Source organism: Galeopterus variegatus, unplaced genomic scaffold (assembly GCF_000696425.1).
Source record: "Galeopterus variegatus unplaced genomic scaffold, G_variegatus-3.0.2 Scaffold65, whole genome shotgun sequence".
In the NCBI taxonomy this organism is placed as follows: domain Eukaryota; kingdom Metazoa; phylum Chordata; class Mammalia; order Dermoptera; family Cynocephalidae; genus Galeopterus; species Galeopterus variegatus.
This window is the reverse complement of record NW_007726176.1, coordinates 678,217-694,965: the sequence shown is the minus strand read 5'-3', so window position 1 is coordinate 694,965 and position 16,749 is coordinate 678,217. Positions and strand designations below refer to the sequence as shown.

General features: G+C 42.2%; 1 protein-coding gene across 1 annotated transcript in view; it reads left to right on the top strand.

Annotated features, from left to right (window-relative positions):
* Positions 1-16,172, top strand: part of KIF3B (kinesin family member 3B) — a 43,215-nt gene extending 27,043 nt beyond the window's left edge. Inside the window, exons 3-9 of the mRNA XM_008577094.1 lie at positions 2,645-2,746; positions 2,986-3,108; positions 3,209-3,327; positions 8,802-8,915; positions 9,601-9,706; positions 12,327-12,505; positions 13,407-16,172. Coding sequence (XP_008575316.1) covers positions 2,645-2,746; positions 2,986-3,108; positions 3,209-3,327; positions 8,802-8,915; positions 9,601-9,706; positions 12,327-12,505; positions 13,407-13,503 — 840 coding nt within the window. The 3' untranslated portion in view covers positions 13,504-16,172. The remainder of the gene's footprint in view (positions 1-2,644; positions 2,747-2,985; positions 3,109-3,208; positions 3,328-8,801; positions 8,916-9,600; positions 9,707-12,326; positions 12,506-13,406) is intronic.
* Positions 16,173-16,749: the final 577 nt, after the last annotated feature.

The window sequence follows — 16,749 nt, the reverse complement described above, 5'->3', positions numbered from 1 at the left end:
GCTGCGCACTTATCCAGTGCGCCACCGTGCCGGCCCTCCTTTTTGTCTTTTTTACTGACCGGCGACGGGATCACAACCCTCGGTGTTGGGCCCACCCCGCGCTCAGCCAGTGAGCGGGAACCGGTCTGTATGTGGGATCCGAACCCTCGGGCGGGAGCGCCACCACGCTTCCCAAGCTGCGCACTTATCCAGTGCGCCACCGTGCCGGCCCTCCTTTTTGTCTTTTTTACTGACCGGCGACGGGATCACAACCCTCGGTGTTGCCCCCGCGCCTCGCTCAGCCAGTGAGCGGGAACCGGTCTGTATGTGGGATCCGAACCCTCGGGCGGGAGCGCCACCACGCTTCCCAAGCTGCGCACTTATCCAGTGCGCCACCGGGCCGGCCCTCCTTTTTGTCTTTTTTACTGACCGGCGACGGGATCACAACCCTCGGTGTTGGGCCCACACCGCGCTCAGCCAGTGAGCGGGAACCAGTCTCCACATGGGATCCGAACCCTCGGCGGGAGCGCCTCCGCGCTCCCAAGCGCCGCACTCTCCAGTGCGCCACCGGGCCGGCCCTAGAGTCTTCTTTCTAGTGCTAGTGCACTGTTTCCTTCTGGGCTTTAATGGCAGAGAGTGCAAAGATAGTCCTGGAGGTCTGAGGATGGCCACTAGCAACCTACCAGTCAGAATTCCTTTGAAGTGTTGGGTTCTATCTTATTGAATTTATGTAAACTTTGATTTCTGCCATAAAACATATCCATTTACTAATGTAAAAATAGCAAGTTCTCTCTTTCTGGCCTCCCTTTCCCCACTGTATGAAGCTGTCCTGCCTTTGTCTGTGGCTTCATAGATTCTTTTCACAGAGCTGGGTACTATTTAATTTCAGATGCAGGGATGTTAAAACTTTGAAAGTTTCTTACAGGACTTTTAAGACCTGATGTGAAATGGGGTCATTTACAATACAATGAAGAGGTGACTTTGTTCCAGGGAGAGGCTGACTGTGCGTTTCCATTAAGTCAAATGCCACTTCACCCCTCCTCACTCCTGCACTTGAAGTGTAACGGATGTGCCCACATTTGACTTGCATAATCTTTTTTAGGATCACATCTATTATTCAAGGCCAGGAACACCTAGAGTCCCTAATCAACCTGGGGTATTTGGGGAACTCTCAGAGGCCAAGAGTGTCAGGGCTCAGCATTACGTCAAGGTCACTGCACCTCTTAGAGGTTGTGTCTATGGGAGAATGACATTCCTTCTTTCTCAATTCCTGGATGCTGTAAAATCATGGAACAAAAGAATTTTAGAGCTGGAAGGTATACGTGTGGAAGATTAGTAATCCAGTTCAGTCCCTTTGTTTTCAGAGAAGAGAAAACAGACTCAAAGGATTCAATGAAAGATGGCAACAGGGCTGCAGTTAATGTTCATGATTCTTAAAGGCAAGGTTGTAGAGTTGTTGGATTCCATACTATTCAGGTGCAAATCACTCCCATGGCTTCAGCCCACATTTAAATGCTGAAGGCTCCCAATCTGTGTATCTGGCCTAGAGCTGTCTCCTAACATCCAGGCCAGCTGGCCTTCTGCTTACTGGACATCTCTACCAAGATGCCCATGGCCACCTAGAGCCTGCACCTGCCTTCCTTATCTCGGTCAAGCCAGACCTCTCTGAGTTATCCTTGCTAGCTGCCCCTCCCTCTCTCTTACAGCTCAGGCAGTCCCAAGGCCTCTGGTTCCTGCCTCATCAGGGTCTCTTGGACCCATCCACTTTGCTGTCCCCCCACATTGCCCTAGCCCAGGCCAAAACCCCCACTGCAGCCCCTGTCTAGTCTCTTTTGATCCAGCTTGCCCTTTTCTAGTCATTCTTCCTATAGTGGGAGAATAATATTTCTAAAATAAAATTTAAAATAAGTAATAAAGTAAAATAAATCTGATTGTGTCTCCTCATGCTGAAAGAACATGTCAGTGGCTCCCTGAGGTTCTCAGGATCAAGTTTATTCTCCTCAACAAGACGTTGAAGTTTTTGAACTGACCCCTGCTTGCTTTGCCAACTTCGTGTATCACTATTCCCTCCCCTCCCCTCCCACAAAAATCCTCTTTTTCCTTAGCTAATTCTTATTTTTTACTTCAGCTGTCTGTCTAGCTGTCCCTTCAGACAGAAAGTTTCCCCAAATCCCTCCAAAAGTCTGAATTCTCTCCCTCCAGTGTGCCTCTCCCAGTAATCACTGTACTTTCCTCGTGATGGTGTCTGACAGCTCATGGTCCAAGCCTGCTGATGTGTCCATGTCCCTCAGTGGACTCCAAGCTTTGTGATTTGCATGCACAGTTGCATCCCCAGTACCTAGCACATAGGAGCTGCTTTGTATGTTCTAAGTGGTGTTAATACTTTGTACAAATAAACCCAAAAAAAACTTTGTTAAAGAAAGCTGGAATTCGTGTATGTCTGGAGAAAGCATATCTTTGGTATTACCATGGTAAAGCCCCCCTGTAAAGCCACCCATCCCCCACCCCAGTGATGCAAAGGGCACAGCTGAGCACGGTATTTTTCTTCTCAGAGTCTGTCCCTTTTGGCTTAGTACTGATCTTTATCTTCCTTGGGCTTCTCTGTGAGGAGTTATGTTGTGAGGGAGACCATTCATGAGATGGATTCTACTTGTTTCTCACTCAGGCCATGGAGAGTAAGCTGCTTGTTGGAGGAAAAAATATAGTAGATCATACAAATGAGCAGCAGAAAATCCTGGAGCAGAAACGGCAGGAAATTGCAGAGCAGGTTAAGTTTTCATTCTTATTTGGGGAAAATGGGAGTGGGGGGTGGGGAGGGGTGGTAAGGTGTATTTATGCTACAGAGCAAATACCTCTTGTATTAGACTCTCTTCAAAGGGATTAGAAATGGGATGTGTCAGCCTCATCCCAGCTGGAGACTCTGATCTGGAGCACCCTGCCCCGTATACTTGTATAAACACAGTCTAGTCTCTAGGACAAGCTGATGAATTTTGTGATGCTGCTCAGAAACGTCGAGAAAGAGAAATCCAGCAACAGATGGAAAGTCGAGATGAGGAGACCTTGGAACTTAAAGAGACATACAGCTCATTGCAGCAAGAGGTGGACATTAAGACCAAAAAACTCAAAAAGGTATGAAAGGAACCAGGCCAGGCAGAGGTGCCTTGAGAGTTGGAGAGAACTCCATTCTTTGGATGGATGCCCACCTCACCTGCCTCTCCCTCCATTCCAGCTGTTCTCCAAGCTTCAGGCGGTGAAGGCCGAGATCCACGATCTCCAAGAGGAGCACATTAAGGAGCGCCAAGAGCTGGAGCAGATTCAGAATGAACTCACCAGGGAGCTGAAACTCAAGTAAGTACTAGGCTTTCCATGGCACCCCAACTTCTTGCTGGGTCATTGGTTTTTAAGTAAGGAACACCCCTGAAAACAGGGCTGCTGCTTGCATGTCTCCAGCTCATCTCCTGCCACCCTGTCTTCTCTGTTTGTTCCTGAGAAAGTCACTTTCTGTCTCTGGGTCCCATCTGTTAACTGAATGACTTCACCATATGATCTCCAAGTTTCCTTCCAACCTACCTTCTTGAAGCTTTTAAAGGTTCTGGCTTCATCTCTTATCTATTGATAACAGCGAATCTCTTATTAACTTGGCTTTTTATTATGAAATTATTCTGAATGGTATATTGAACACCCAAATACCAACCAGATTATTACCAACCCACATATCAACCAGATTCAATGATTAACAAGCTTTTGTCATCTATCTTTCATAAAAACATTTTAAAGCAAATCTTACCTTATATCACTCCTATATACTTAACATGCATGGCCACAATGCTATTTTTCTTTTTTTTTTTTTTTAATACAAAACACTAAGATGGAACATAGAGATATAATAAAAATGTTTTATTGAGACATAATTCACCTATTTAAAGTTTACAAGTCAGTGATTTTAAATATATTTACAGGGTTGTGAAACCATCGCCACAAGCTAATTTTAGAACATTTTCATCTCCCCCCAGAAGAAACCCTATCCTGATTAGCGTTCACTCCTCATTACCTCTTCCCCCAACCCAAAGTAACCACTAATCTACTTTCCATCTCTATAAATTTGCCTGTTCTGGACATTTCATATAAACGGAATCATACAAAATATAGTCTTTCGTGACTGGCTTCTTTCGCTGAGCATCACTTCCAGGATCTTCAAGGATCATCCATGTGGCAGCATAGATCAGCAGCTATCTAGTTGCCCCAGCATCAGTTGTTCTTTTTATTGCTGAGTAATATTGTATTGTGTGGATATACCACATTTTATGTATTCACTTATCAGTTGATGGACATTTGGGTTAGTTCCAGTCTTTGGATATTATGAGTAATATTGCTGTAAGCACTCATGTATAAATTTTTCTGTGGCTATATGTTTTTATTTCTCTAGGATATAGACCTAGGAGTAGAATTGCTGGGTCATGTGGTAACGCAGTGTTTACCTTTTTGAGGAACTGCCAAACTGTTTTCCAAAATGGCTGTACCATTTTACAGTTTTACCACCAATTTCTCCACATCCTTGTCAACACTTATTATTGTCTGCCTTTTTTATTATTGCCATCCATGGGTGTGAAGTGGTATTTCATTATGATTTAGATTTGCATTTCACTAATGATGCTGAGCATCTTTTCATGTGCCTATTGGCTATTTTTATATCTTCTTTGGAGAAATGTCTGTTCAAATCCTTTGCTCATTTTTAAATTGGGTTGTCTTTTTATTATTGAGTTATAAGAGTTCTAGATATAAGTCCCTGATTAGATTCATGATTTGCAATCACAAGTCAGTGATTTTTAATATATTTACAGGGTTGTGTAACCATCACCACAATCTAATTTTAGAATGTTTTCATCCCCTGCAGAAGAAAACCCTGTCTTGATTAGCAGTCACTCCTTATTACCTTCTCCCCCAACCTGTGTTCCATTCTGTGGATTGTCTTTTCATTTTCTTGATGATGTTATAGCACAAAAGATTTCAATTTTGATGTAGCCCAGTTTATCTACACTTTCTTTTGTTTCTTGTACTTTTGGTGTCATATCTAACTTTGCCTATTCTGGACATTTCATATAAATTTATAAATGAGATAATGTGGTCTTTTGTGACTGGCTTCTTTCACTTAGTATAATGTTTTCAAGGGGTATCCATGTCGTAGCATGTATCAATACATCATTCCTTTTTATAGCCAAATAATATTACATTGTATGAATTTGCTACATTTTATTTATCCATTCATCGTTTTGTTGACATTTGGGCTTTTTCTACTTTGGTGTGCTATGAATAATGCTGCTATGAACATTCATGTAGTTTTTTTGTGGGTACAGTATATTTCAATTCTCATAGGTCTTCTAAGAGTTACAATTTTAGGTTTTCCATTTTGGTCTATGATCCATTTTGAGTTAATTTTTGTTTATGGTATGAGGTAGGGTTCCAAATGCATTCTTTTGCATATAGGTATCTTCTTGTCCCATCAACATTTGTTGAAAAGGTTCTTCTCTCCCTATATCATTGTCTAGGTGCCCTGCTCAAAGTCAGTTGACCATAAATGTAAGGGTTTATTTCTGGATTTTCAATATTGTTCTGTTGGTCTGTATCCTTATGCCAATACCACACTTTCTTGATTACTGTAGCTTTGTAGTAAGCTTTGAAATCACAAAGTGTGAATTCTCCAACCTTATTGTTCTTTTTCCAGACTGTTTTGGCTATTCAAGGTCCTTTTCATTTCCACATTCATTTTAAGATCAACTTGTCAATTTCTGTAAAAAGCAGGCTGGGATTTTGCTAGCAATTAGTGTTGAATCTGTAGATCAATTTGGGGAGTATTGTCATCTTAACAATATTATATGTTCTGATCCATGAACATGGGCTGTCTTTCCATTTATTTAGATCTTCTCTCTCTTTTTTTTTTTTAAAGATGACTGGTAAGGGGATCTTAACCCTTGACTTGGTGTTGTCAGCACCACGCTCACCCAGTGGGCCAACTGGCCATCCCTATATGGGATCCGAACCCGGGGCCTTGGTGTTATCAGTACCACATTCTCCCAAGTGAGCCACGGGCCGGCCCAAAATTTTTCTCAAGAACGTTTTGTAGTTTTCAGTGTATAAGTGTTGCACTTCTTTTGTTAAATTTATACTTAAGTATTTTATTTTTTATACAGTTATATATGACATTACTTTTTAAATTTTATTTTCAGAATGTTTATTGCTAGTATATAGAAATACAATTTATTTTTGTATACAGAATCTTTTTACACCTAACAAAATTAAGTTTCTTAGTGTTTTCTAGTACCCAATCCATATTCAGATTTTCTTGATTTGTTAGTATTAGGATCTAAATAAGGACCACTCACTGCAATTGGTTATTATGTCTCTTAAACTTATTTTAATCTAAAGTAATCCTTTTCTTTTTAAAAAAGATTTTTACCATTGACTTGTTGGAAAAGCTGGGTCAGATAGCCTGTAGAACTAGCCCACATTCTAGATTTGTTGGTCTGTTTCTTCATGGTGTCATTTAACTTGTGTTTCTCTTCCCCATATTTCCCTTTAACAGAAAGCTAGCTCTGAAGTCCTCAACCTTGGCTACACACTGAAATCATCTGAGGAGTTTTAAAAATAGTGATGCCTGGGCCCCACCCCAGAGCTTCTGATTTAATTGGTCTAGGGCAGTGGTCCTTAAACATTAGTAACCATCAGTATAACCTGAAGGGCTTGTTAAACACAGATTGCTGGTCCACACACCCAAAGGTCTGGGGTGGGGCCTGAGAATTTTCATTTCTAACAGGTTCCATGTGTTGCTCTTGTTGGTTCGCTAAAAACACTTTGAAAACAGTTGGTCTCTCACGTGGCCTGGGCAAGATATTTTTCAAAACTCTGTAGGTGATTTTTCAAAACTCTTCAAGATATTTTTCAAAACTGTACTGTGCAGCCCAGCTTGAGAACCATTGCGCTAATAGTTTCAGCCAATAGTGACCTTTGTCTGGATCTATTATTTCATTAGAAGTTGCATAATGATATCTTTCTGTATCCGTTTTTCCACACCATTAGCTGAAATTGTTCCTTTTTTTTGACCGGTAAGGGGATTGCAACCCTTGGCACGCTGTGGACTGCACCACGCTCAGCCAGTGAGTGCACCAGCCATCCCTATATAGGATCTGAGGCCGCAGCGGCCTCGGCGCTCCCAGCGCCGCATTCTCCCAAGTGAGCCATGGGGCCGGCCCTGAAATTGTTCTTTAAAGAACTTTTCAAAGGGATTATTTTAATGACCAAGTTTTTGATTTGGAAAGGAGCCCTTAAAATTAAATGTGTCAGTCCTCTTAGTAGGTATGTACACCTTGAAAAAAGATCAGAATAAAATATACCAAAATAATTACTGAATAGTGAAACTGTGGGTAATTATATTTTTCACATTTTCTAATGAGTAAATAGGACCTTTGTAATTAGAAGAAAATGCATAGATGTTATAAAATTTTTTTTCTGAAATGTCGAACAAAATAAAGAGAAAATTTTACCTCCCCCAAATATTTTTTTCCCTAAGGAAGCCATTTTTATTGTTATATCTCTTTTTAAAAAAATCTTTGTTTTGGGGTTTTTTTTCTGGCAGCTGGCCAGTACAGGTATTGAATGAACACTGGACCTTGGTGTTGTCAGCACCACTCTCTAGCCAACTGAGCTGACTGTCCAGCCCTTTTATCTTTTGAATAAACAATGTTAACCTGTTTCTCAACAATCACTACCCTGAACCTCTATGGTGTTTGTTCTGCACCTCTCCCACATTCACACCCCTTTGGCATTGTTCTATCCTGAGGTTTTGGAGGAGTGAAGACAGAGATGTGGCAGGAGACAGTCATCACCATGGAGAGATGCAACCCAGGGTGTTCCAGTTTCCTTTTTTGCTGTGTTTCCTGGGCACTTATCAGGCAGAGACTCTTCTCAGGAATGGTCTTCATTCTCAAGGCTCTAAGTGACTGAAATCCATTCAGTACTGCTCCTTGTCCTGGTAGATTAGAATGGGAAGTTTCCCAGCTTGGGCAACAAGTCATGGGACTGGAGGAAGGCAGTTTAATTTCTATCCTGTTTTCAGCATTTTTGGAAGTTAATGACTTGGTGTATTAGTCCATTTTGTGTTGCTGTAACAGAATACCTGAGACTAGGTAATTTGGCTTACAATTCTGGGACAGCTGCATCTGGCGGAGGCCTCAGGCTGCTTCTCCTCATAAAACAGCAGGCAGCCGGCAGGTACAAGCAGTTCAAATGGTGTGTGTGTGTGTGAGAGAGAGAGAGAACATTGGGGATCAGGTTTCCATATGAGTTCTGGGAGGACAGTATATCCAAACTCCATCACCTGTGTTAGCCACACCAGTAGTCCTCTCAAAGATACTTCTGGTAGCAAATGTTCACTCTAGTATAGCCCAGGCATCATCTGCCTCTTCAATCCTTCCACATCTTCAAGCTGCTCCTCCCTGGGCAGAAGTGACCTCTCCATATTCCTAGGACAGACTACTGTCAGCATCTGTCATACCATAGCGTGCAGCATCATTACCTCTTTATCTCAACCAGGGACCACGTGTGATTCATGTCTGTATCCCAGCTATATGTATGAAGCTAGGCCCATAGTACCTACTCAGTAAATGTTTGTTGAGTAACTTGACTCTCATTTAATTTCTCATTGTACCTGAGAACAGATAGCCGACAACTGTGTGTGTATTCTTAATCTTTTGTATTATGTAATATTATGTAATTAATGTATTATGTAATATCTTATGTATTCAGCCATGTTGTGTATGCTCTTACAGGCATCTTATTATAGAAAACTTTATCCCTCCAGAAGAAAAAAGTAAAATTATGAATAGATCCTTCTTTGATGAAGAGGAAGATCATTGGAAATTACACCCTATAACCAGACTGGAGTAAGTCACTATTGACTTTAAGTAAACTTTCGAGTGGGAGGAGGAAAAGAATGTTGATAAGCTGGATGTGGTCAAAGGGATATGGTAAGATCACAGTTTGATTCATTTAAACTCAGAACCAATTGCATTTCTGACTTTGTGGCTGCCATAGGTCCCCGAGGTAAAAGTTTGGTGATGAGTGTGGTGTTAGGACTTTGTTACCAGTGTACTAGTGACCTTTCCCAAATTCCTGCACTTCCCATTTCCCCAGCTGTCAAGTCAAGCATGCTAGGCCAAATGAGGGGCCGTACAGAAGTGTTTATCTTGTGTGTCGGTCTGACCCACAGTGTTAAGAAGGATTCTGTCTTGAATCTGAGTCCTGCTGGAAAGATGGGTGACATCTGCCAAAGATGCAGGGCTAGGGAGTGCTAACAGCTATGCTTCATGTCTGCCATCTAAGAACTAGATGATGACTAAGATCTCTTCCAGCTTAAAAGATGCATGACGCTCCCATCTAATCAGAAAGCAGCTCATGCAGAAAATATGAGCTGCACCTGCCCCACTTACGTCAGCCTTCAGTCCAGGGATTTACTTGCTTCAGCTTCTATCTGGCTCAGAGTCTTCTGAGTGCTTGTTCCACAGGACCGATACTGGGGTTGTGGAACACACTCCAGCCAGGGCTTTAACCACTGCAGTCCATTTCCAGGAATCAGCAGATGATGAAGCGGCCAGTCTCAGCTGTGGGATATAAGAGACCATTGAGCCAACACGCAAGAATGTCCATGATGGTTCGTCCAGAGGCCCGATACAGGGTGAGAAGATTGTCCTTGGGTTTTTCTCCTCTCTCTCTTGGAGGGGTTCAGATTTGTGTAAACCCATAGGCACCATTCTGCAGAGTCCCAGAGTTTGTACCCTCTTTCCAGAGGTACTTGAGGACATTTTTAACAATAATAACAATTATAAATAATAAATAAGTATAATAAAAAACAAAAATAACTGTAGTAACAAACAATAATAAAAAGGTAAAATACAGTGAGACTTAGAAAGTCAGGACTAGGGAAGGAGGAGAATGTAAACATCCTGTCCACAGTAGGCAGTAAACATTAACAATAAGCTTCAAAATGACTCTGAGGGAAGACTGGAAGGAACATAGATGTCCAATGACAGGGGAGGAACCTGTGCTAAAGAACTTCTGGTACTTCCATTTAACATAATGTTGGGTCCATTGTGCAGTCATTTAAAGTGACATAATTGAGGACTATTTAATGACCCAAAAGTATTTCACAATAAAAATGCCTTCAGAGCTTCTATTTATAAGCACTGGCTGTGTGCCAGGCACTGTGCTCAGCACCTTACTGCTTTCTGTAATTGAACTCTCACATCTACTCTATGCAGTCAGTCCTGTTGCTTGAAGGTTAGGTAGCTGGTAAGTGGATGAACTGGGAGACGTAATGTATTGTTAAGTTATAAAACAATTTGTACTGGAAATGTATATATGAATTAAAAAATCTGGTGTAAAATATATCAAACTGAACTGATGATTGTTGGTTGGTAAAAGTATACTCAATTTAAATTTTCTTCTTGCTTATCTGTATTTTATAACTATCAACAAGGAAACTATTATTTTTATAATGAAAGATTTTCACATACAAATTTTTAAATGTTTTTGAGTCTCCCTTGGCAGCCAGAGCAAAACAGTAGGTTAGGATAGTTAACTCCTCAGGTGCTGTTCTTTCTGGCACTGAGTTATTTAATATGAAAAAAGCAAAATCAGAAAAGATTAGGTGGGTAGGGTTTTATGTAGTGGAAGATGAGGGGTGTGTCAGACAGAATCCTCAGAAGCCTTTTTCTGGCAGTTTCAGATGGTGCATATCTTGCCAGTTATTTCATGTCTTAAGCCAAAACATGATTTTAAAGCTCATAAATCAGATATGTGGGTTTCTAGAGGGCTAACCTGATCTAAAGATAGAATTCAAAGCAGTGGCTCTCAAATGTTTTTAGCAATGGAACTATTTCATCAGAAGAAATTTTATCTCTATATCTAAAACTGATAAATGGAGCCATTCCCTCTCCCTACCTTCTCCCTGCAGGGACCCTTCTCCCTTTCTGGAGCCCTGGGGCTGGAATTCCACTCACTGGGAGGAGCTAGAGGAGAAGAAGGCATGTGTAATCCTGGATGCTGTTCCCTTCTCACACTTGTCTCAGGAGCTAGGAAAGGCGCAGCTCAGGATATCAAATGAAGGAATCAATCCACAAGGCCAATAAGGAGGCAGGGCCCAATCTGATTTTTAAATTTTGTAGTTACAAAATTTACAAAAAAGATTGTAGTTACAAGCACATACACACACCCTCTGTGTATAACACTGTACGGCCTCTTTGCCTCTGCAGCTGAAAAGTTTATGAAAGCTGCTGTAGGTGGAGAGATTATTGTGATCACTATTTTCTTCTTTACATCTTTTGGTATTTTCAAGTTGTCTGCAATATATAGGTTTTTTTTTTTTTTTTTGTCTTTTTCCGTGTCCGGCAACGGATCGCAACCCTCAGTGTCACCCCTGTACCAGACCGGGACCGGCAACGGGATCGCAACCCTCGGCGTTGCTCCCGCGCCTCGCTCAGCCAGTGAGCGGGAACCGGTCTGTATGTGGGATCCGAACCCTCGGGCGGGAGCGCCGCCGCGCTTCCCAAGCGGCGCACTATCCAGTGCGCCACTGGGCCGGCCCTATATAGGTTTTAATTAATAATTTTTCCCTAATTATTTCCCTGAGGGTATAAGGCATGTTAATTGTAAAAAAAAAATGAGGCTGGGTGGTTAGCTCAGTTACAGTGTTATAACACAAAGGTCAAGTTTTTGGATCCCCGTAACAGCCAGCTGTCAAAAAAGAAAAAAAGGGCTGGTCCGGTGGCGCACTGCTATAGTGCGCTGCTTGGGAGTGTGGTGGCGCTCCCGCTGAGGGTTCGGATCCCACATACAGACCGGTTCCCGCTCACTGGCTGAGCAGGGTGCGGGTGCAACACCGAGGGTTGCAATCCCGTTGCCGGTCCCGGTCCGGTACAGGGGTGACACTGAGGGTTGCAATCCGTTGCTGGACACGAAAAAAGACAAAAAGGAAAAAAAAAAAAAAAGGAAAATACAGAAAAGCATAGAGAGGAAAATAAAAATCATCTGTAATCCCACCAGGAAAAAACTATAAGAGTACAAATTGGTTAGAGTACAGTGTTATAACAGCAAGGTGAAGGGTTTAGATCTTTATACTGGCCAGCCATCAAAAAAAAAAAAAAAAAAAGAAGTACCATGCTTCTTCTAGGCAGGCTCTTGGTAGGCTCTGAATGGCAAGCAATTTGCAGTTATGTTCTCAGAGGGGACTTAGCTTGCTTGTATCCTCTATGTCTGATCAGAGGCCAACCTCACTGGTGATGGCTGTGCTTCTGCAGGCAGAAAATATCATGCAGTTAGAGCTGGACATGCCCAGCCGGACCACCAGAGACTATGAGGGCCCAGCCATTGCCCCCAAAGTCCAGGCTGCATTGGATGCGGCTCTACAGGATGAAGATGAGATACAAGTGGATGCGTCATCCTTTGAAAAGACTGCAAATAAGAAACCCAAGGCCAGGTGAGTGGCTTCTGATGATCTGTGTTTGAACAGAACATGTTTGAACAAAGACAAACCAAGACAGGGAGTGGCAAGAGCTCTTGTTTATCATGGAACACTTTGCAGAACACACTGGAAAATGTTGTCATATTACTCCTATGTTTATTCATTTATTCCACAAATATTTATGGTTGAGACACTATCCCAGGTGTACTGAATACTGGAATACCTAGGACACCCAGTTCCTACATATAAGGAGTATGTGTTCTAGTGAAATAGGGGTCAGGTCTTCAGTTCCCACCAGGTACTGGGCAGTTCTAAGTGCTTTATAAGAATTTTCTTAATGAATTCCTGCAAGAACTTATAAGGTAAATATTATCATTAATCCTATTTTAAAGACTAGAAAACTGGGACTTAGAGATTTTGAGAAAATAGCTAGGTCTAAGGAAACCCAGCAAGAAAGTGGCAGAGCTAGAGTTCAAACTTGGATTTGTCTAAATCCTCAATCTAGGCTCTGGGACTCCAGGCTAAATTTACTTCACCTATCTGGTATGAAATTAGAAATTCTATCTTATTGAATTCTGGATTAGAAATTTAAGGAAAACAACTGAGTGGAAAACCAAAAATGGATGAATTCTACCTGCAAACTTAATATTTACCAATTTGGGGAATATGGTCAAGATTTAATTTTAATGGAAGAACAGTTGCTGAACATCAGAGTCTCTTCCCTCAGGCTTTACACCTCAGCTGGCAGGTCATTTTGGCCATGCCCACAAGGTCAGGCTGCACCAGTCTAGTGGTTTTGTAATTGAAATTATCCTGGCTTTCAGGCCATTAAGGAAAGGGCACTATAAAATGTTAATGGCACTTGATGTGTCAGAGATGGGGACATGTAATGTAAACATGTATTTGACTTTTGCAGGCCTAAAAGTGGAAGGAAGTCGGGATCCTCCTCCTCTTCATCAGGAACCCCTGCACCTCAGCTTTATCCACAGCCTCGGGGGCTGGTTCCAAAGTAAAGCCAGTTCCTCCTCTCCCAGGGCATAAATAACATTTGCCTTCTGTGAGAAGAGACAAAAGCTGCAGAGAGGACTCGGGCCCACATCAGAACCATTCCCCAGAGGAGAAGCGATGGCCTCTTTGCAGATTAACAAACTTAGTCTGGTCAGACGTGCTGGTCCTACTCTGACACTCAGCTCCTCTGGGAAACATCTTTTAATTAGCATCTCAGAAATGCATGGGTAAGGTGTAAAGTGCGATAGTCCAAGTGGAAAGCAAGAGAATAACCAGTGACCTTGCTTCCCTTCTTCCTTCCCCTCTTCTCCCTTCCTCTGCCCACCCCCCAATTCCTCTTCCCTCTTCTTTTCTAGCCTGTTCTTTATACTGGGCTCCCTTCTTGTTGAACAATAGGGCAAAATCAGGAGTCACCTTAGCAGGACCACATCTTTGGAGCCTCAGTAAAATGACAGTGAGGTTGAAAAGTGAAAGCCCTAAAACTTGAATAGATGCCTGTTCTCGTAGGGAGAAGTGAGAAATGTCATTTGGATCCAAGCCCAGGTGGGCACGATCAGCGATCTTGCTTCAGTGTGCCTCCATGAGAAGTGGATCTGCCTTTGGGATCTACTGAATGAGGAAATCTCTTCTAATTTCTGCTTCAAAGGATTCAATGTTGGAAGCAATAGAAATAACATTCCCTTTGCCTCCTTGGAGAGTTTAGGGAAACAGCTTCTTTAAAACCTCAGAATCGTGACCATCCTGTCAAAGACCTAAGTCTGTAAGCTGGTGCCATGTCCATACACGTGTCACTTTACTCTTCATTTGTCACCATTTTTTCCATGCATGTATCCTCTGAGCGTCCTCACATAGGCCCATCCTCTGCCTCCAGAGCATGCTCTGCAGTGGACCTATTTTGTGGAGAAGGGAGGCTGGCTCTGCCTTCTCTGGTAGTACTAGAGTTGGGGGAAGGACATAGAGTGGCACTGGAATTCCCCATTTTGTTCCATATTGGTATAGAGAGCAGAAGAGTAATGAGGCAGACACAGAGATGAAGACATGAAACTCAGTGCAGATGGAAGCGAAGGTACCTTGCCTACCTTTGGCAGAGAACTCACTGAATCCTAAAATTGTGGCTCCCCCCAGGCAGAGCTTGAGATGCTGGTGAGGGGTGGCTGTGTGATTGAATAGGCTCAGAGGAGAGAATTCAGAATTCCCCTTTACGTATACCAGTTTGGTTTGTAAGTTTTAGTTCTTTGTATTATTGAGATTCAAAGCTTTGTTTTATGTTGGCCATTAGGTGAATGTTACTCATTTCTCCTCAAGAGGAGCTCATAAGTGTGTGTGGGTGAGTGAGCACAGTGGTGCCTGTTTTCTGTGCGTGTGTCCATGAGGGTCTGTAAGAGTGAGATAGAGACCAAGAAATTGCCCAAGTTTAGAAATATGCTAATGTGCAGTTGTTGCCTTTTGTCTGTATTAAAGGCCCACTGAATGACTAATCCAGGCTGGAAGCTCTCCCATGTGGGTTTCTGAGTCCATGAGCCAAGCCTGAGGGGACAGTATGAGTCTCTGGTGCTTTTCTTCTCTCAAAATGGATCCGATAAATATTTGAATAGAGCAGATTGTAGAATATCTTGCTTCCACCAGAAAGCTGCTGCTTTGGGTTCTGAATTGAGCCAAATGTGTAGAGGACCTACCAAGCCCACTGAGGGACCAGGTTTTCATGTATGAAGTCATGCTAGAATGTTCTGAGCCATCTGAGGGCTTTCATGCCAGCAGCAGCTAGTGAAGTCTGAAAGCGAGCCTTTAACAAGATCGAAGAAGACCGTCTGGGAGAAGGAGTTTGAGACTGTGTGCCACTCTCATTAGACCCCTTTTTGCTCTGATAAGTAGAATGTATCTGGCTTCATATTTTAAAGTCATATGTCTCTCAGACCCCTGGATTCAGAACCCAAGGCCACAAATCATAGGCATGAAGCACTTTCTTAAGACTCTGACCTAACATTGGATTGTTCCCTGTCTAATGCCTGCATGCTGCTTGAATTGCTCTACCCACACCTCCATGACCAAGGGCGCTAGAGAGTTCTACAGCTCAGGCATGGACCGCTCTCTGTTTTTCTTTTCTGACTCTTGTAAGTCCTCCCTCATTGAATGTAGAAGCATTGCCAAGTTTCTGAGAAGTGTCGATTTCCTGTTAACGTGGGGTATCAGTTCTGCCTCACATTTCCCACTTGAGTTCAAGGGGCATTGCGAACACCACCTTGGACTGCTGAATACCATCAGTGGACAAAAATAGGGCTATTAATATACTCTAAAAGCCATACTAAAAATGCTCAGAGAGAACTAGTAAAGAACAGTGGGCCTGGCTATTTTCTATCGTGCAAGACTTTGTCTTGTACAGTTCAGAAATCTATCACTTTTCTGCCTGCCCTTGTTTCTTGAATGAAATGCTTTTGAAGTTATTTGTGAGAGGAGTGATCCTGGGACAGGCAGGAGGCAGTGGGATTTATGGCTCCTTGGAGTTACTATTGATCTTGACCTTCTCTTTGGCATATTGAAAGAATATGCTAATACTTGGGGCTCTAAGTTTTACAATTGATATTTATTTGTATCATCTCTTTGTTTAGGAATGTAAAAGTGATTCTAATCTAAGATGTGTAATAAAAATCAGTCAGATTTATTGTACCTACAAAAAGGTGTCCTCATAAATGACTAATGCTTTCCAAAGGGACATGCCCATGGCTGACACACTGCCATTTTCATTAAACATTTTAATTTTTCTAGTGAAAAGAAGGTGGGAGTGGAAAACGAAGGTTGAGTTGGAAAGCTAACATTTTTAAAATATAGCCACACGGAAAAAGGACTTATAATGAAGAAATTAAGACTGACAAATAAGTGCTTTTCATGTTTTTCCATGGAGGTTCCTGAGATAGGCCTGGGCAGCAGGCATGAAATTTCTTTTAGCTTTTGTGTTTTGTTTTTTAAATTCCTCTAAATTTATTATTACATGTTATTCTTTAAAATATATCTGTCTTTTTTTTAACACTAAAATATTTTATGTTGTTTACCATTAGGAAAATAATATACCAAAAATGGGCCACACATTCTCTTGTGGTTTCTCATACCCCTAGGCCTACTGGAATGTACCCCTGGGGTTGTATGCCCTAGCTGAGAAGTATGACTGAGTGGAAGGAGTACAGACTCTGGACTCTGACATGGGTTTGAATTCTGATATTGCCATTGTTTACGAGCTATATGACTATGAGGAATTT